This window comes from Varanus komodoensis, unplaced genomic scaffold (genome assembly GCF_004798865.1).
Source record: "Varanus komodoensis strain SLA01 unplaced genomic scaffold, ASM479886v1 scaffold14_1, whole genome shotgun sequence".
NCBI lineage: Eukaryota > Metazoa > Chordata > Lepidosauria > Squamata > Varanidae > Varanus > Varanus komodoensis.
Window position 1 is genome coordinate 16,749,540 of NW_025335438.1, and position 20,438 is coordinate 16,769,977.

At 37.9% G+C, this 20,438-nt stretch overlaps 2 protein-coding genes across 12 annotated transcripts in view; one reads left to right on the forward strand and one right to left on the reverse strand.

Annotated features, from left to right (window-relative positions):
* Positions 1 to 1,336: 1,336 nt before the first annotated feature.
* On the reverse strand, positions 1,337 to 9,863 carry CHCHD7 (coiled-coil-helix-coiled-coil-helix domain containing 7). Of its 2 annotated transcripts, XM_044423884.1 has the most exons (6): positions 9,721 to 9,863; positions 9,410 to 9,587; positions 7,602 to 7,674; positions 7,172 to 7,260; positions 3,779 to 3,877; positions 1,337 to 1,572 (listed from the first exon to the last, which is right to left on the reverse strand). In XM_044423884.1, the coding sequence occupies exons 4-6, from the start codon at positions 7,223 to 7,225 to the stop codon at positions 1,468 to 1,470; spliced, it is 258 nt and encodes an 85-aa protein (XP_044279819.1). In that variant the 5' UTR covers positions 7,226 to 7,260; positions 7,602 to 7,674; positions 9,410 to 9,587; positions 9,721 to 9,863; the 3' UTR covers positions 1,337 to 1,467. The 2 variants fall into 2 exon arrangements, with proteins under 2 accessions (XP_044279819.1, XP_044279820.1); XM_044423885.1 differs by lacking the exon at positions 7,602 to 7,674.
* A 249-nt stretch (positions 9,864 to 10,112) lies between these two features.
* PLAG1 (PLAG1 zinc finger) overlaps positions 10,113 to 20,438 on the forward strand; it is a 40,035-nt gene continuing 29,709 nt past the window's right edge. For all 10 annotated transcript variants that reach the window (XM_044423875.1, XM_044423873.1, XM_044423882.1 and 7 more), the window contains exon 1: positions 10,113 to 10,266. The gene's annotated coding sequence lies outside the window, so the exon portion shown is untranslated. The remainder of the gene's footprint in view (positions 10,267 to 20,438) is intronic.

The window sequence follows — 20,438 nt, forward strand, 5'->3', positions numbered from 1 at the left end:
GCAATATGAAACTAGAATAGAAGGATGCACTTGAAGAATCAGGAGCTTCTATGGTAAGAAACATATGCTGTGATTCCTCATTGTCCTAGTGGAAGGAACTTGTAGCACCATGCCCATAGCATCAGCTTGCACAACAGGACTCCACATAAAACACAGCACACAAGCTAATGCTACTGACATTGCACCAGAAGACCATCCTACTACTGCATTAATAGAATGACACTAGGATGCTGGTCTATGGTCTTCTCTAGCATTGTGTACCTAAGCAATGGGAAGCTGTGGTCCTCAAGGCATTATTACATAACACAATCTCAGTGTTCAAAATATGGTTGTGCTTGCAGAACAGTACTGCTTCATTTATGACTTTTGAGATTCACACTATTTCTTCCCTCAAGAATTATACAGGCCTACATTACTATATTTCATCCCTTGCAAAATTATCTTGTTGCCCCACAACTAATTGGACCACACCACAAGAAAGAGCCTGTAACCCATTTATGTTCAAACTGTGAGGTAGCCGATGACATTACCATAGCAAAACTCAAAAGGTCTTTGCCTCAAAGGGTGGAAACACATGAAAATATGGTACTATGAGAGAACCCCAAAGTTTAACATAAGACTGGATGGAATCATAAGCTATTACCTTTGAAGAAAATAAGAATAACATATGATCGCTTTAAGTGTGCCTATCTGCATGAAGTGATTGCATGCAAGCTTCAATGCCTATGCACTTAAAATTTACTTAAAGTGAACAATCAGTGCTACTTGACTCCTCACAGACTGATATGTATTCTTAAGTTGCAAAGTCATGATTACTTTCAAATTTGTACAGTAATAACTTGCATGGTTTATAGCAAACAAATTATGATACATGGTTTATTTGAAGATCTATTAAGCTATACTATATTATTCTACTAAAGTATTTAAGTATAACTGGTCTAAAAGAGACAGCAAAGAATTCCACTTTTGAATTAATAGTGCAAATGTCCACAAATGTATTGAAATATGCTGCTCTATCAGTTAGGGAATTGTGGTACTGATATAATAGCAAAAATGCCTTAAACACAAGTATCCCTAATTATGAAAAACAAATCTAATAGTGAATGTTTAGCTGCTTTGCAACAAGAGTCACTGATAATATACAAAACTAAGATGCCATGGTAGGTTAACTAAAAATCCATCACTACTATATTTTTGCATCCTACCTTTCAGTATCTTTATAATAGCACAAAACATTATGAAATTTCTTCATAAAAACAGCCAGTCACTGAATTTTTCCTGCATGTTAATCGTCAGGTCTTAAGGTTTCTGTTTGGTTGCAATAAAACCCATATTATGGAGGCAGTAATTTAATAATAGTTCAGAGAACATTGTACAAGGATGCTTAAAGAAGCAATGGTAGTTTTACACACTTTTCAGAGCACCTTGTTTATCATTAAGTATTGCACATTTTAAACCACTGCATGATCAGTATGGTATTCTTTCCATTGAAGCCATGATTCTCTCTCTTTCTTCTGCTGTAGGCATGTTTGGTTGTATCCCATCAATTCTTCTTTGCATCATAATCCCATTCTAAAAATAAAAAGTACTCATTTATCACATATTAATACACTTAATTAGCAACAAAGTAGGCATTTGAAGTATTTCGATACTGTATTTCCAGTTTCAGCAATTCAAAGACATGCTTTTACCTGTGTTTCATGAGACTAGATTAACAAAAAGAACTGTTGTTATGCAACAGTGCACAGGTGCACATAAATTGCAAGGTAATTAAAGTTTTCTTTGTTGACACGAATCAAGATAAATGTGTGTGACAGTTGGAAGAGTCACATTACATTATAATAGATGAGCAATTCCTAGAAAGCTGGGCCCATCAAGATGGTAAAGACTGTCTCACTATGAAGCAGGTTAAGCAGGAAAATATTAGTAGAGAAGGCTAACTACTCATACCAGAATACAAACATGTAAGGCAGAATACAAATCATGTCCTCTAATCATGACTACTAATGGACAACTGACATTTTTTTTTAGATTGAAACTGTCCTTGAAATAATTTCTTGCAGAAATCTGAACCAGGAAATTTGAACTTCCTAGAACTGCCTGAAGAACCACACTTTGGTTTTTGCTTTTTCAGCCTCATACATGGGAAATTATTTCAGTATTAGAGAGGAATCAAAGATGTACTTTGAGGGACCCATTTTAGAAAGCTTCCACAGCTTCAGTGAACACCGTCAGCTGAGAAGCTACTATCTGCAGTAAAAGGAAAACCATCTGGTTTCTACTAGTTGAACAGAGAAACACAACATCCAGTTAGTTGCACTCAGTTACCCTGACTACCATGAAGTTGGTTTCAGCTAGTTATGATCTGTAAGTTGCAGGCTGTAAAAACATATAATGCTGCAGGAAATCATTCCTGATGAATACAATAAGTGTTACACTGTCCTATTGGAATTAAGTCTATCTATACATTATAATACTTCTGCTTCACTGACTATGCTAAAGCCTTTGATTGTGTGGATCACAACAAATTGTGGCAAGTTCTTAAAAAGATGGGAGTACCAGACCATTTTATTTGTCTCTTGAGAAACCTATATGTGGGTCAAGAAGCAACAGTGAGAATGGGACACGGAACCACTGATTGGTTCAAAATTGAGAAAGGAGTTCAGCAAGGCTGTATACTGTCACCCTGCCTATTTAACTTATATGCAGAGCACATCATGAGAAAGGCGGGGCTGGATGAATCACCAGTTGGAATTAAGATTGCTGGGTGAAATATCAACAACCTCAGATATGCAGATGATACCACTCTAATAGCAGAAAGTGAAGAGGAACTAAAGAGCCTCTTGATGTGGGTGAAGGAGGAGAGCGCAAAAGTTGGCTTGAGACTCAACATTAAGAAAACTAAGATCATGGCATCCGGTCCTCTCACTTCCTGGCAAATAGATGGGGAAGAAATGGAGGTAGTGACAGATTTTATTTTCCTGGGCACCAAGATCACCACAGACGGGGACTGCAGCCAAGAAATTAAGACACTTGCTCCTGGGGAGGAAAGCTACGGCAAATCTGGACAGCATACTAAAAGCAGAGACATCACTCTGCCAACAAAAGTGTGTATAGCCAAGGCTATGGTTTTCCCAGTTGCAATGTATGGCTGTGAAAGTTGGACTATAAGGAAGGCTGAGTGCCGAAGAAAGGAGGCCTTTGAATTGTGGTGCTGGAGAAGACTCCTACAAGTCCCTTGGACTGCAAGGTGATCAAACCATTCTGTCCTAGAGGAGATCAACCCTGACTGCTCTTTAGAAGATAGTGACAATGAAACTCAAATACTTTGACCACCTAGTGAGAAGGAAGGACTCCCTGGAGAAGACCCTAATGCTGGGAACAATTGAGGGCAAAAGAAGAAGGGGACGGCAGAGGATGAGGTGGCTAGATGGAGTCACTGAAGCAGTCGGCATGAGTTTAAGTGGGCTCCGGGGGATGGTGGAGGACAGGAAGGCTTGAAGGAATGTTGTCCATGGGGTTGTGATGGGTCGGACATGACTTTACGACTAACAACAATAAATACATTATAGAGTTGGGTTATTCAAATCTCTCTATTATAATTCTGGGTTTATATACCTACAGTCATTTTAAGATAGCTTGCCCTGTGAATGTTGCAATTTTTCCACTATTATTTTCAATATTACCAAACTGAACTTATGCTTCCACGTGGGTGGAAAAAAAGCCATGAACATTCTGGTTATAATACAATTAGTGATGCAATTTCAAGCCTACTTACCCAGAATTTTCTGCAGTTTCTGTACCTTAAAAAATAGTTGGCACATGCATCTTTATTGTAGTTACTGTCATCCATACATTTTCTAGATGCATCTGTTTCCTTGAATATGAAAAGAAATCAGATTTGTAACAAGACCCAAATATGTACTTTCAGCTTTAAGTAGTGCTACATAGACTGGTTGAACCACTGCTAAACAACAGAACTGCAATCTTATATATACTTATGTGAAGAAAAAAACTTTCTTAATTTAATAGTACTAATATCCATTTCCTCAAAGTTTGGTCTAAGACTGCAATCTGAAGCATACTTATCCATGCTACATTCAAGGGGATATACTTCTGAGTAAGCCTATCAGGGTTAAAGTGCAACTGACTCCAAACTGCTTTGCAGTTTCCAAATTTAGGCAGCATGTTTAAAGAATCTCATACTTATCAATCTAAATAAAAGCTGCACCCAACTGTGAACTGGATACCTCAACATTATTTTCTAAATGAAACAAATCAAAACAATCATCTGTGCCAAAAAAATCTATTTGTAATAGGTTTTGTACATTAGTTGGAATATCTGAAGTCCCCCCAACTGCAGATAAGGGTAAAGTGCTGGCTGAGCATACGCCAACCAATGCTTACCTTGCATTAGGTAAATAAGAGACCAATTATATGGCCCTGAGACAACATGTTTCAGCTTTCCTTCTACGGGCTTGTAGTTTACCTATAGTTGTGGATGAAATCCCTTTGTAGATCTTCACTGCTCCTTCAGACTTTCTCTCCCACATCCCTTCCCCTCACTATGGATGCATTCTCAAAGTCAAATTCTCAAGGAGTAAAAGGGGACATAGTGGTAAGTGAAAGGAAGAGGCCAAGATATACAATATACTATAGTCTCTGTAGTGCCATCCATACAGATGGAAAGGTAAGTCACCCAGAAGGGCTCAGAGGCCCTTCTAGGTACTTTCTATATTTCTGTATGCAGAAGGAGAATTGCTTTCCCTTTGTTCTGCCTGGCTCTTGCTGGCAGAATATAGGATAGAGGAACAGCTCTGAACTCTCTATCTATGGGCAGTACCACCCAGAAGACTGGGTGATTTAGGTCACAATCTACCCATTGTATGTACAAGAAAAAATTGTATGTACAAGAAAAATGTATACCATTTCTTATTTTAGCCTTACACTAAAATATTTTTCTTTTTAATTAGTTTTTAAAAGAATTACATTAAACCTTAGTTTTAGAAAACTAAATAAACTGCACCTTCAACTGACAGCTGTTTTCTCTTGAGTATACAGTTGGGATGTAAGAGAAATATCAAGCTCAGGAAGTTCTACTTGTAAAATGCAAGCAAGGGCATTGCCAAGACATAGGGTGAGGTTGGCTAAATTTTGCTGAGAATGAGGCAGAGATCCTGACCTCTCTCACACACACGCACACACACATATACATGTGTGCGTGGAGAGAGAGCATGTGCGAGCAAGCAAGCACAAGTGCCAGGACAGCTATTCTATGCTAAAAGAAGGCTTCTGGAAGCATCATTTAGTTTAGCTTAAAAGAAGGTATAATAATGTGGCATGGCAGTTGCAGTGTTGGATTGGTGACCTGGGCATCTGGATTCTACTCCCTGCTAGAATTACTGGGTGATTTGGGAGCAGTCACTCACTTTCTGTCAAACCTACTATAGGTTTTTTGTTGCAAAGATAAAATGAAGATAGGAAAACTGTGTCACCTGCCTTGAGCTCCTGCAGGATGAAAAATGCCATAATAATAAAGTTCTGAAGAAGTCAGAATTACACACAATGTATTACTTACAGGAATTAATTTAGGGAGTGATCCAGTAGCTCCCTAAAAGCATCTAAGGAGCCACAGGATAATTCAGATTCCTTGTTCCCAAGGCCAGAAATAAAGCTCTGACACCTTGGATTTGCTCACTTGTAGCTGGTGTACTGGCTGCCTCTCCAAGATCAGAAAACAGACTTTAGAGAGGGAATAAAGGGGGCATTTCAGTGACTGGGCAGGGAAAGAAAAGGGGCAGTCAGGATTGGAAGTATTCTGACAGTGCCCTAACACTGTCAGAATACTTCCTTCCCCTCCCCTCTGAAGCAAGACAACCAGATAGCCAAAATGCAGAGCATGAGGTGTGGAGATGCAAAGATTCCCTCCACTGCTCTTCCTGCTCTGCACTGGATGCTCAAAAGACTCTGATTTATGAGCACCCAGGGCATAATTGATATGACTGTGCCTTTAATATATAAGCATAAAGTTTAGTAAGAAAAGATTTTCCTTCAGTTAGAAAAGACAAGCCATGCAAACTAATGAGAAGCCTGGATGTTCCACACTTGACTTTTTCCAATGATGCATGCATAAGTTTAGACAGATGCACTTGGTATGTATAACTAATCCTACTCAATTATTGACTATTTCAAGACTGAACAAACTATTTCATATCTGGTAAAACCCATAGGCTCAAGAAAGAATCTATGTGTGTGTGTTGAACAGCACAAAAGATCTTCAATTGTGTTTTTTGCTCTTTGAATGGTTGAGCTATTTCCAGTAACAAACTTGGAGCACCAGATCAACATCATTACTAGGTGCTGAGAAATAATTCTGAACTAATGTATTTAAAACAGGGATTAATAATGTATAATAGAATGTTTTATATATTCATAGCTGATGGCAGTAAATTGCTTTTATCTTCTGTGCATGTGTGGAAATGAAATCTTATTTTTTACTTAATAGTTTACAACTGTATAGCCTACTGATCTGTTGCAATTCTCAAATTATACATCCCAGAGGAATCTCGTTAACTTGCTCTTGGAATACATAACTAATACAGGCTTATTTGGTGTTGGTTATGACCTATAAAGCCCTAAACAGCTTGGGATATCTAAAGGAACACTTGCACCCATAAATGCCCTCCCGCCCCTTGAGATCAGCAACGGATGCCCTTCTCCGGGAACCCTCTCTGTGAATAATATTAGGAGGGTGAGTACCCGGAGGAGGGCTTCCTCTGCGGTGGCGCCCCATCTATGGAATGCGTTCCCCAGAGAGGTCCGCCTGGCGCTGTCATTATTTGTTTTTCAGCGCCAGGCTAAGACCTTTTTATTTAAAACTTATTTTAATTGCTAAATTATTGTGTTTATTAGGATTTTAAATTAGCCGAGAATGCACCAGGGGTTTTAAATGTTTTTATTTTTTTTCTTTTAAATTGTTATATTGTTATTGTTTATGTATGGGGTTTTTTTGTATTTTTTGTGAGCCACCCCGAGGTTTTGTTGCGATGGGGGCAGCATAGAAATGTTTTAAATAAATAAATAAATAAGTTTGTTTCAAAGAGAAAACATGGTTTATTGTTCAAATCTACATAACAAACAAATCAAAATTTATAAGAATTCAGCTTCTTACCTTAATACATGGATTTGTGTCATGATCTCGAAGTCGTTGTAGTTTTTTAGACATTAAAATGTTGTTTGTGGTTTTTTTAAGTTCAGAAGCTAGAAAAAAGAAGGTAATTTTCATAGACAGCAAACAAACAAACAAACAGCTTTTATCATCATTAGAATTTACAGCCTTTCTAAGGATGTACATATGTTAACAGCAATAAATACTTAGGAAAGGGAATAGATGAGTCCTCATCCCACCCCAGAACTAAGCACTTAATATTTTCCCCGAGGGTCACATAGGGCTGCGGCCAAAGCCCACTAGAATTCCAAGCTCTGCTGAGATGTACACCTGTTACATGGATAACATGAGAGAATAAGCTTTCCTGAGATGTCTGGAAAATTATCAGGCTAGAAGACTAGTATCAATATAATCAAATCTTTGTTTTGCCTACCTCTGTGGTTATAATTTTCAGAAGATAAGCCAATGTTGCACCAAAATCAACGGATCATGTCACACTGATGTATCTGAGGAAACAGACAGTGTCCACAAAAGCTGATAGCATAATAAATTAACTACCTCTTCAAGAGCCACAGAACTCTTTTCACTGTGGTGACAGTTCCTATTCTCAAGTATATCCCCCACCCCCATTTTCCCCAGCGAGCAAAGGATATACGTGCTTATCTTAGAATGCAGTTGCCTCATCTCACTGTATAGAGTTGTGGTTGTTTTGATAAAGCAAATGCATCTATAATTTTACATTTATGTGTTCCACAATGTGTTCAATTTTTACTTGGTGGCCCAGTGTAGATGTTAAGCTTATTAAACAGGGATATGCATGAATCTTGGTCTTCCATATTTAGTCCTTGCACTGCCACTACATAATTCAACATTTCCTGAATTACTTAAACATGGCTTCCCATTCAAATCTATAGCAACTTCGAACCATGCCTTAAGATCCTGGCTTGCTATATTCAGAAAGTGCTGAATTATAGATAGCTGAAAAAACTGTTAAAGCTAATTTTTCCTGATTTCAATAATTCATAGCTAGTTGAAAACAGAAGCAAAGTTTCTGATCCCCTCTTCACAGCTTTATTCCCACACTGTCATGTGGTTATGAGAAGCTTAAGTTTATGGAACCAAAGTACAATTCTTTGTTTACAAAACCATTGTGTTCCCAATTTCTCCAGTGCTTTAAGGAAGTTATCTCATGATTTTTTTAAAAGTAGTGCCATTTTGTGAAGAACCTACTACACTTAGAATGCAATTCCATGCATGTTTAGGCAGAAAGGAACCTATAGCTACTACAGCCCCTCCCGCCCCACCCCCCGCTCTAAATATGCACACGATTGCACCCTTAAATAAGCAGATTTTTCATTTCTGGAAATGAAAAGCCACACAGAGTCTGAGGACGGGTGGCTGGTGCACTGACAAGATATTTAACAATGGGGGCAGTGAAGTGACTTCCCTAGTCCCTGCCCTAAATTACACTTTAGATACGAAGAAAAGTGGGGGTACTAGCAGTGTATTATTACATAGAATGATTGTGAGCACCATTCTGTTCTGATACTCATAACAAATCCTTTGACTCAGAATTCTTTGACTCTAAGCTCATACTTTTGTACCAGACTCAGATTAGAGAAGATCTTTTTCAAAATAAAGGTGATACTTTAAACCTGCAGTCTGCTTACTACTGGATTAAGTAACAGAAAAGAATTTCAACATGTCTACATAATAAGTCTGGATGTCATGTGAAGTTTCAACATTTATATGGCTCAGAAGTCCATCTACTCTAGCATTCTGTCCTCTACCAAAGGCTTCTCGGTACCCACAATAACGAAGGAAACCGCTGCCCTTGCACTTGGTATCCTGCTTCCCTTGTAATTCACTTAAGGGCAGGGAAATAAAACACAATGCAATCTGCAAAACCGGAAGACTGAGTGGAAAGGAAAAAGGTCGGGTCGGGAATAATTAACCCCAAGGGCAAATTCGAGCACAGCGAAGTTTGGGACGCTCTAACGTCGATGCTCCCTGCCTCCCTGCGCTGTTTTTTAACCCAGAAGAACTCGAGAAGCTCCCCGCCGCCAGCAGCCCTCTCTGCCACTGGACTACAGGGCGCACCAAACCGGTAGCACCTTGCTGGTCGAAGCCCGCTCTACTTGCAACTGCCATGTCGAGAGAAGGGCAAACGGTGGTGCAGGAGGAAGAGCACCGGCCGAACAGCAAACAGCCGCAAGGAGAGCGCAACCCCACAGGACTCACCTGAGCGCACCGGCAGCAAATCTGGCAGGTCCACACTCCGTTTCCACCAGAACCCTTCCTTTCATCTCTAAACTGACGACTCGCAACGGCTTCCGTCTCAGTGCCGGGCCTTTCCCGGCCTCTTTGCCCTCCACTCTCCCTGCTCAAGAAGCTGATCTGGACGAACCGGCCTCGTGCTCTAGAGAAGAAAACAAGCGGGAGGATGTTTCTGTAATGGGAGCACGGAGGGCGGGTACGGCTTGAACTAGGCTCATGAGACCCATCGGGGCACCACATTCCCGCAAGGGAGCTTCTCGGGAGGCGACACTCACCTCAATCAGAACTCCCGAACTGAGAACCCGACTCCAATTCGAAAGACGTCAGCGGCTTGGGCAGGCACCTTATAAATGGTGCACCCTACCTCGATGTTGGCTGCAGAGCCCGGCCGATAATGACATCTTTCTTGCCCAGTCAGTCTCGCCAGAGCACTTTGAAAGACAGAGCCGAAGTAACCGTAGAATGGCCTATCCGCTCCCGGTTCCTCCCTAGCGTTCTCGGAGTGGCGTTTCCTCCTACCAATAGGACACTCTGCGAGGGCCGAAGGCGCCATCTCCTAGGCGTGGTTAGAGGACTGAGTGACAGGGGGAGGTGTCCAACCCGCGGCGCGTGTGGGCGGCTGGCGGTGTGGGCGCGGCGTGTGCGGCAGGCTGCGCTGCACCGCAGCGCATACACTACAATGGCTGCTGGAAAGAGGGGAAAGCAAACAATTTCCAGGCCCGCCGCGTCCAGCCCGAAATATGGGGAAAAAATTACAGAAAAATCGGAGAACCCTGTAAAAGGCGGGAAGAGGGCGCTCAGGGGATGCTGAGGCTCCCGCGGTGAGTCTGTTGCGGATTTGGGGTTCAGGAGCCGGGGTTCAGCAGGGAAATATTAGGGTTATTTAAATTCTGAAGGGGGAGGAGGAAAAGGAGGGGGGACGAGAAGAGTGGAGCAGCAGCAGCAGCGATGAGGAAAGTTTGTGCGGCTCCATCTCCCTCCTTTGCACGTCTGGTTTCGGCTGCCTTTCTTAGGGGCTCCAAGGCAGAAGCCGGGAGGGCGCCCTAAAAATAAGCCGTACTTTCTTCAGCGATCTGGCTAGAGTTTCCCTCCTCGCTCTCTCCTTCTTCTTGTTCTTCTCCCCCCTCCCTCTTGCCTCCCTGTTCCAGAGAGGGTTTCTTGAGAGACTGCAAAAGGGTCTTTTCCCCCTCCCTCGCCTCGGTTTTAGTAATTGAGCAGTTTTCCAGAAACTTTGCGAAAAGTTTCCCCTTTTCCACCGCTCTTCTGTGTGTGTCTCTCTCCCCCCCCTTCCCTGAGCTTCAGCGTCTGTGCTGTGAATATAGTGACAGCAGCAGTAGCAGCGAGAAGGGAGCGGAAGACATTAGAGCCCGCGGTGCCCAAAAATGAGAGAAAATTAATGTAAATTCAGCCGTAGCGTCAAACCGGCCACATTTTGTGCAAAAACCTTCCGGGGGGGTTCCACTTTCAGGACAGAGAACCGGGGACCCCGCGGCTGAAGCTTTAGGGGGATCTGGAGTCACTTTGGGGCATGGAGCGCCCTTCTCCCTCTTTTTTTGGACAAAAGTTTTTTTTTCCTTCCCCCTCCACCACATAAAAAAACGAAATTGCCTCCTATTTAACTTCGATGGATCCGAGAGGCTCCTCTTGCCCTTCTTGTGTGGGTTTTAGGGAGAAGTTTTTGAAGGCGAGCGAACCGGTGGGTGGGTTGTATTGGGGAGTGGGGGGTTCGTTAACTGAAAGCAGGAGAGATCCAGAGAGAGAGCAGGGATAGCTTGTTGTCAGTATCATAAACAACCAAAATGGAGGGAGAACTGAGGCATATAACAAAATAAAAAATAGCCCAAAAAATTCCTAAAAATTGCCCCATATCGTATCGGTTCCCCGATTTCCCTCCAAGAGGACGGAGTGAGCCCCGCGTCTTCTTCTGTCGGTTTTTCAGCCCGCAGAGAGCAAGGAGTTAAAACTGATGCCTATTTTTGTTGTTGGTGAGAGTTTTGGAAAGGCAAAAGCCTTTTAGAGCTCGTTCCCGACAATGCGAGAACGTGAAAATCCCCTTTCTCGCTTCAATGGTGGCAGGAGGTGGGAATGCACGAGCCGCACAACTTTGGGGCAACGAGGAGCGGTTGCTAGATTTGCCAAACTTTGTACCTTCCTTTTCATGCTCTTTGTTTGGCGGGGGGGCAGAGATGGCAGGGGGGGAGGTGGCGCGAAATGTAATACCTATGTATTGCTTTTCTCACGATCTCATTAAGATCTAATGCACGCGAGTAATTCTTTCCGGTTTATGGAGTACCTTTTCTTTGGCTGTGGATCCCAATGTTTGGGTCCCCTATCTGTAAAGTGCATTCTATTGGAATAGTGCTAAGTTGAAGCAACGTGCTCCAGAGAGCATTTTAAAAAATTACGTAGGGAGTCACTTCTTCTCAGAGAAAACCGATATTATTTCCTGGCATGTTTATTTCAACAGTTTTTGGATTCCATAAATAATTTTCTTGCTTTATATATATAAAAGATGCCTAGTCTTGCATCACATTGAAGTTAATGCGAAAGTGCTGCTGATGTTGGTTTCCACGTGGGATAAGGGATAGACCAGAGCATCTTAAAGAGACAGCTCCTCTTTTCTCCTCTTTATCCTCACCTATGCAGAATAGATAAAGCAAAGTAGTTGTCCTGAATTTATTAACATGCAAAGAGATAAATCACACTTTGAAGCCAATCAGTGACTAATGTTGGAGGAGCTGCTCTAATTCCAATTATGGGAATTCTCCTTTGTATGAAAAATTGATATTGTTTGAACCCAAGCAATTATTTTCTCTTGCAACTCATGAGTGTTTGCTAGCTGAACTTTTATTAAGTGGTTGTGTCTTGGTTGTGATTCTAGAATGGTATGTGTAGAAACTGAAATAGACTTCCATTTCATAGTTTCTCAATAAAGCACATGAAAGCTAGTGGCCATTTAAAGTATATATTTAAAGCCATTTTGTAGACATGGATAAGTTGATAACTTGTGTTTGGGTGTCTTCAGTTTTATTGTATCAGTTAAATATAAACCTGTGAACAGCATTCAGGTTGGTTCAACAGGTTTTAACATAGCACATCTGGTAAAACATAACCTTCCATTTTTGAAGATTCTGCACATACAGGGTGGTTATATATACTCATAATATATCTGAATTTGGGTTGGTTGAAATACTATGATGCAAGCAGATTTTATAAGTGTGTGCTTTAATTGTTTCTTGTTCAACACCAGATTATTTGTTGGGAATAAGTATTCATTATAGATCTTGCTGTATTTTTATTTTGTAACTCTTCAGTTTCTTTGATGTGAAATTTTATCTATACAGGATTAGTGTAAATGTTTGACAACCTTCTGGTCAATATAGCTACATTTCAAAAATATTCGTAATCAATTTTGTGTTTCTTACGCAAAATTGCATATGCATGGAAAATACTTAATATTGACCTATCTAGATTTAAATCTAACTAAATTAACAGGTATTCTGCCCAAAGAGATAGGTTAACTTTTTAAAGAAACTTAATGGATTTTACTTCCTTTTGTTCTGTCTATCTGAACCTGGTTTGCTATAATCTGCTACATTTGCAACCTGTTTCCAAGCCAGTAAATTCCAGTATGTTCACCAGTGTGCATCAGATTGTAGGTTTTGTGATCATATATGCCCTACATTGGCCCTGAGATGGTCTTGTGGCTTTATACTTCTGCAGAACACTGTCAGGTTTTCTGGAGAATCACTTTTAAATATTACATCAATAATTCTTAAAAGAGTTATTTTATCAGGGAGAGATTAAGCTATTAAGATTAAGATTACAGATTTCATTTTATTGAAGTGTTCTCTATGCTTGCCATACACATTTTAATTTTAATTAAAACAGAAGAAAAAACCTAAGAGAGAGAAACCTGACAAATGACTGATGCATGCCATATGTTTTAAGAATGCCACTTGAATAACTAGTGTTTGTAGATAAGTAATTTTCATATACTGGTTAAAGACAATGTGTTTGTAAGCACATCTAAGATAACAAGCAGGAACTGAGCCTTTAGCTTTCAGTTATTATCCTAAATCTATTTGAAGTACTATAAAAATTGTGGAACACACACATACACTTCATCACAGGCATTAGCCAGAACCCTAAACATGTGGGCATGAATTGTTGAATTCCCTGGAGGAACATGTGAAATCTACTGCCCTTCACAGTATATATTTTAAATCTGTTCTATAGATACAAATGTATAAAACTTGTATTGGAATATAGCTTTATTGTATGTGTTGTACTTGGTGCACATGCATCATCATAAATATATTGTAAATCGGATGTATTTTTCTGAAACCTCTACTTGGAATTTTATTTTCCTGTTCTTTTCTGAAAGTACTTTATGTATGAAAATCTAGTTCCTTTTATTCTGAGTGTTTGTTGCAGCAATGCATTTAAGGGAGACTGAGAAAAGTAACTGTTGCTACACTGTATTTGATTTATTTAAAACTTTGTTAAGAAACATAGTTGCCTGAAAAAAGTAGCTTTAGAACAAGTGGATGAATAGGTGTTAGGAAAATTGTACTGATCTTTGAGAAAGTTTGCATTTGTTCACTTTTGTAGAATGTTTTAGTTAAGTTAAAACAATGTTTTATGAAATTATATGAAATCTGGAGAAGTTTAATTAATGCAACCCACTCATACACATTCTAACACACTACAGCTTCTGCAAGGAGATTCTATAAGATCTTAAGTATTTTCTATTGGCCAAGCTACTGAATGAATGCTAGTTTTCCTAATCAAAATATCAAAAGTCTATTTTTTTCAGTTTTCCAGATTTAAAACTATGTTATGTGGAAATATAACTTAACTAAAATTAAAGGTCATCCTGTTAATAACATTTTATCAAAGTTATGCCCAACTATCACTATTTTACTGTCAGTACAGATATTTCCGGTTGCTCACTTTAATACATTCATCTGATCCATTCCTTTTGTGAATTTGTCTTATCATTAGAATAAAAGTATAAAAACATCTTGAAAACTTCCTACATTTATCATCTGTATTCAATAGTGACATTTTAATAAATTAAAGTATTTAATGATGTACTTTAAAAGGATATTGAAAAAATATATTGATTTTTCAGAATTTATATTTCTATATATAGTATTCAGTCTCTTCATGAGGGGCATGGTAGTGCTAAAAGATCTGAACAGATAATGAGAATATGCCTTTGAAAGCAGCTGTCATTCATTTCTTTAGGTAGAAGGATTTAATATCTGTCCAAACAAGTTGTTGACCATCTTTAAACAATTACTGTTTTAAAAGCCTTGGAGAATTATGTAAAATAATTCCAATATGAAAACAATGTAATACTTTGTACTTAACTGACATAAAAATCTATTTGCAAACTAAAATATGATGGACAGCTACTGCATTAAGCACATAAAGATCATAGGAAAGAGCATGTCTGTATTAGGAAGAAAACATAAGATAAAATTTTAATTTAGTTCTTGATTTGTAAATACTATGGATTTGTAGATAGAAACAGAGTGGACAGATTAGATGACTTCTCATTATAAATACTGATGTGCTTTCCCCCCCTTCTAACAGTGTATATTTTATTTTTTCTGCTGTTGTATAAGTAACAAATAGAAATCTGCTGTTAGTGCATACCTGATATCTGCATTTCTGTAGCTATAGCTGTAACACTTAGGTATCTGAAAACTTAATGCTAACTAATCATTAGTATGTTAGTATATGGTTAGCATAGGGTATCTTAAATTCTAGCTACCAATCCTAAACATGTATATTTAGCAGTCTGTCTTGGTTAGGACATGGCAGAAATTACACATGGAATCTTGTATGTAAGAATTCAATTTTCACTTACTATTTTTCTCAGGGAAAGTTCCATGTCTGTTGAACACCCTTAATCAATATAATTGTTAGCATATTACGGTTTATGTTTTGTTTTTTAATTACCACAGATTTGTAGTACTAGAATTTGAGAGAGTTACATAGGACTCTGAATTTGAAAGCTGAAGTTAACAAGTAGGAATATTATGTAGTCATGTTACTATTACATATATTAACAGCCTTGTAATATGAATTTCTAAAAAATCTTTTGCTTATATTTTAGGCACCTAGTAGATTAAGGAACTCTCATATTAACAGAATGTTGTATATATCTGCATATATTCTTTTTAGTTCCACATTGCATTCAATGTTAGAACTGTTAAAAGATGTTGTTAAGCACAGATACACCTGCTATAATCCTGAGAAAAAAAATAAAAATAAGCATATTGATGTTGCTGCTTCATATTTCTTGATTGTGTATCTCTAAAAGGAATGTATTCTATAAGGAAGGCATAAATATAATGATTATCTATAATTTTCAAGCTATATAAATTGAGTTAAAGTGTAAGGAAGAAGAAATAAACAAGGCTAAGAGAATGAAGAAAAACATACTTTCAAATATTAAGAAATATAATATAAAAAACTAAGTGTCTTGAAATAAGCTGCTATAATCTTTCTTGCACTTATTGTGCCAAATGTGTTACTTTGTAGAGAATATCCCTAGAAATCAGATTAGAACGTATTTAATAGGAATTAGTTGATAGCTTTTTGAACTAAAACTAGTTTTTAAAAAGCTAAGATCTGATATATATGTTAACAGGATGAACTGGTTCCATTAATACAGTTTTTAACAAATGTTTGTTACAATACCATAAACTCAAAATTACTATGGTTATGTTGGATTTCTACTGTCAAGAGGTTTTTAAACATGGGTCTTTTATTTTAATTATACAGAGAGAGAATATGAGAGAGAGAGAGACAGAGAGAGTGTGTGCATTTGTAACTACCAGTAAATTCAGAAAGCTTTCGGGCTGGTCAATAATGATGCTATAAAATGCATTTTTTTCCACCTATTTGCGAAGTTTAATGCTAGTATCCCTTTTATGTATGTATGTATGTATGTATGTTGACTGGTTTCTTCATACCAGAGAGTGTGATTCATGAAATATTGTTACATTTTGCAATTACATTTTTGGAAAAAAGAAGACTCTGTTTTGGAAAAAAAGTTTATCTGACAGTATATCATATTATATATAATAAGTAATAAAGTAATCCTGATGTCATATGATGCTGAGTATATCATGCTATGGTTACAATTGCTTTTTTTAAAGACATCATTATTTAGTAATGGTTGAGATATATTTAGAGAAGTTGTATTAACAGATTGGGAAAAATAGATTATTTTGAAAATATAGAAAACATTTTTCTTCTAAATGACTGGAAACATTTTAAATTAAACAATTAAATTGAATAACTGACAGATCATACTTCAAATTTTTCAGAACCATTATAGCTTCAGTAATTGTATATACAATATGCTTTGGAAGATTAAATATATTTACTTTTAATTAGTTTATTGATATTAGAAGGTTAAAAATCCTCAACATTTTTGTTTGAGTATGATTCCTGAAAGGGATAGGTATGTGTTAGTCATGTAATAGGATCACAGAATGCTCTAATAAGCATCAGTGTACCACTTCTTGATCCAGAAGATATTTGACACATTTAAAGAAATCAGTGTTATATATACAGCATTGTTTTATACCATTTCTGAAGTTATACCTGTTTTGTCAATCAAACAGAAATACTTAAAGCTGATTTTGCTTGTTGGAGTAGCTAGTGCATGTTTAATTTCTCTCCTCTAGGGGACCTCCAGAAACTATGAGCTAAGTATTTAGAACAACTCAAGGATTGCTTGCTGCTAGAAAACAAAATTTGGCTGAATCTGGAATATTGTCTTCAGTGTCTTTCTAAGAAATATGCATAAATTGTTTAAACCTTTTCCTAAAATATATATTTTTTCTAATACATTTTAGCCTGTTCACTAAAAGAGAATAATGCTAAGTGCATCAGTGCTTGCTATTATAATAGACCTAAAAGTAAACAGGTGCATATATCTTAAAGTGTACCTTTAATATTAATACATATTGTTATATTTATAGCCTGCTGTGCCCCAAATGTTTGAGATGGAAAAGCAATTTCATTTAATTCTCATGAAAACCCATAGTCAGTGAATCTCTGTCTGAATTGATTGTTACTAATCTTCAGATCCATTAACTAGTGACCACATCAAACACAATAGTATTAAGAGGAAGAACAGATTGAGACAAAATAATTGGCTTTTGAATAAAAGTCAAGTGTAATCCTTATGCTTATTGTTTTAGCATTTTAATCTGTAGACAAGATGGATACCAATACCAATAAATATTTGTTATAATCTAGTGCATGGCCTCAAATTCATTTGGAGTTAATAGGTTTTTAGGGTACAACTACAGCTTTGTGCTGGCTAATGAATTTATTCCATGGCTGTTAGCACTATCTAACTTACCTTGGTTATCTTCTGTTATTCATTCTAAAGTTAAAAAAGACTTTGTGTAAACCCTTGTTCCGTCTTGTTTTAATATCACATGTATTCTCCTAAATATATGATATGAAAAACATTTAAAAATAAAGTATTACTTAAGATAGGAGTTTCAGTGTTGTACAGTGATATCTTCAGAGCATGGCTGTGTTCAAACTTTATTATTACTGCTTAGAGATTTTTAATCCTTAGAATATTAATTGCAGTGAAATACATGGTGCTTTGCTCATATTGAACAAAGTCTAAACTATTTAGCCCTCTCATTTTAAAACATTTTCCTTTTTTTGTACAAAAGCTAAGTATCTGCCTCTTCTTATTAAAATTAATTCTTCTGTTCCTTTACTGAGTTTTTCTTGTTGTAAAATGTACTTTCTTATATTTAGTTTTAATAAGCTTGCACATAAGCATCCTGAAGTAAACTTCTGTTGTGTGCTGCTTATATAAACTGCATTTATGCAAAGCTTTGCTCAGTGTAAATGTATGCAGAAAGGGTCATTCCTTGAAATCTTTCTAGAGAGTTGCTCCCATACTATATACATTCTTTGGGAAAGGAGGCCAAACAGTTCATAATTTTATTTTAATTGAAAACATAAATGGGAACTTTCCTTAGTTGTCCTGATGTTTCATATATCTCATTACACTGATTCAATACAAAATGTGAATGATAGAGAAAGAGACAGATGGGGGGAGGCTCTTTGTTTTGAATTACAACAAGTATTTTAAAGTTAGGAACAGTCAATTTGAGGTAACGTTATTGACCAAATATGAAGGGTTTTATCATATTACGCACCCTTCCACAAACTGGTGCCTACCAGTTTCATTGGCCTACAGTTACTCCCTCAAAGCAGCATGGTTAATGGCCACCTTGGCTGGGAATTTGTACTCTAATGCATTTGGTGGGTACCAAGCTGGGAAAGGCTGTACAAGAGCTTTGATTCGTTTACAAATATAAGGTCCAGCCTGAGGCAGAACTATGAATCATAAATGTGAGCCACGAAGAGACTATTTCTAACATTTCCCTACATTTAATTCAATTATCTCATGAATTGAACATAACAGTGGTGAAAACTGGTTCCATCCAGTGATGACCATCCTGACAAGTGGTGTAGAATGTGGGGCACTAGAGGTGGAGCCAAGGGATCAGCAGTAGTAGAGTCAACTGTGCATGCTCCAGAATAAAAACAGAAAAGTTTGCAAGCCCATACACTATAGGGTCTTCACAACACTACCTGATAAAGCATAAACAGCAGAGAATATGTAAAAGGCAGAATAGTCAGCCAGCTGTGTAGCATTTTTCCCCCAGAATGAGAATTCAGTATCTCAGAAACAACAGCTTAGGTGAGGATGAAACACCATTGTTTTCTGTAGGTCGGGGAATCACTTAAAATCTTTTTAGAGCACAATGTTATGCATGTTTAAATAGCAATAAAAACTAGAGTTACAGTATTTGCCAACCAGTGATGCTATCTTAATGTGCATAGGATTGCACCCTTAATTTATTTCATAGCAGTAGAATGAAAACATTAAGATAGATTTAAAGTGATTTCTATCTTTTTCCTTGAACCACAGACACATGAATGATCTTTAAAACAAAGTATTCATTCTTTTTCCTTTCTGTGTCTCTCAAGAAAATGTTGAAACAAGGGCGCATCCCTTGCCTACTTTTAAGTAAACAAAATCAACTCAGTTGGGAAAAAATAGGGCATCCATATAATTTTCCATGAAATCACAAACTCAGCTAAATGGTCAAAGAGAGCAGTAATTTTCCTCCATGCACTCAAAGACCCATTTTTAAATGAGATTTTTCTGGAACATCTGACCACCAAAGCATGTGTGCACCCCCCCCCCCAAAAAAAAAACCTCTCATCAACCTCACTGCAAGCAGAGATGGGGGATAAAAGGAACCACACTATTAATAGGAAAGGGGGTTTCAAGAATTATCTTTAAAAGACAAACAGTAATAAAGTTGCTTATCCCACTCCCTAATGACAAGAAAATAATTTATTAGATATGGTTAGATTCACTGTTGGACTGTTCAGGCTGACTGGATTACTTTCTCAGTAAATGGAAAGAAGGTTCTAACAAGCCTTGAAAACCTAGTCCACGAATCTCCAGGTGGGGCTGAGCAATGAATTAAAAGTACTTAAATAGCCTCACGGCTGACACAAAACTTTTTTTTTTTTAGTGAGGGTGGTTGGCTCCTGCTTGGCCCCACCCCTATTTAAACATTTCATGGTCGGTGTGAGCCCTCCTGCCACTTGTTCTACAGTTTAATTCTGATTGACTAGACTGTGAGGTTTCTGTCCCTCCATCCGTTTAAGAATTGCCTAAGTATTAGAAGAATCAGCTTCTGAGGTCAGGACTCCTGCATTTCCCCCAGCTGCAGGGGACACTGTATGCCTGCATGGTAGGCACACACATACATACACCCCTACAACTCAACACAGTAAAGCTCACATTGCAATATTCAGCAGTGGGCAGCAACTTAATGAACTAGAAATAGTGGGATGCTGATGATGGCATGTATGAGATAGTGGGCATATATCCACACCAGTTTTTCTTTGT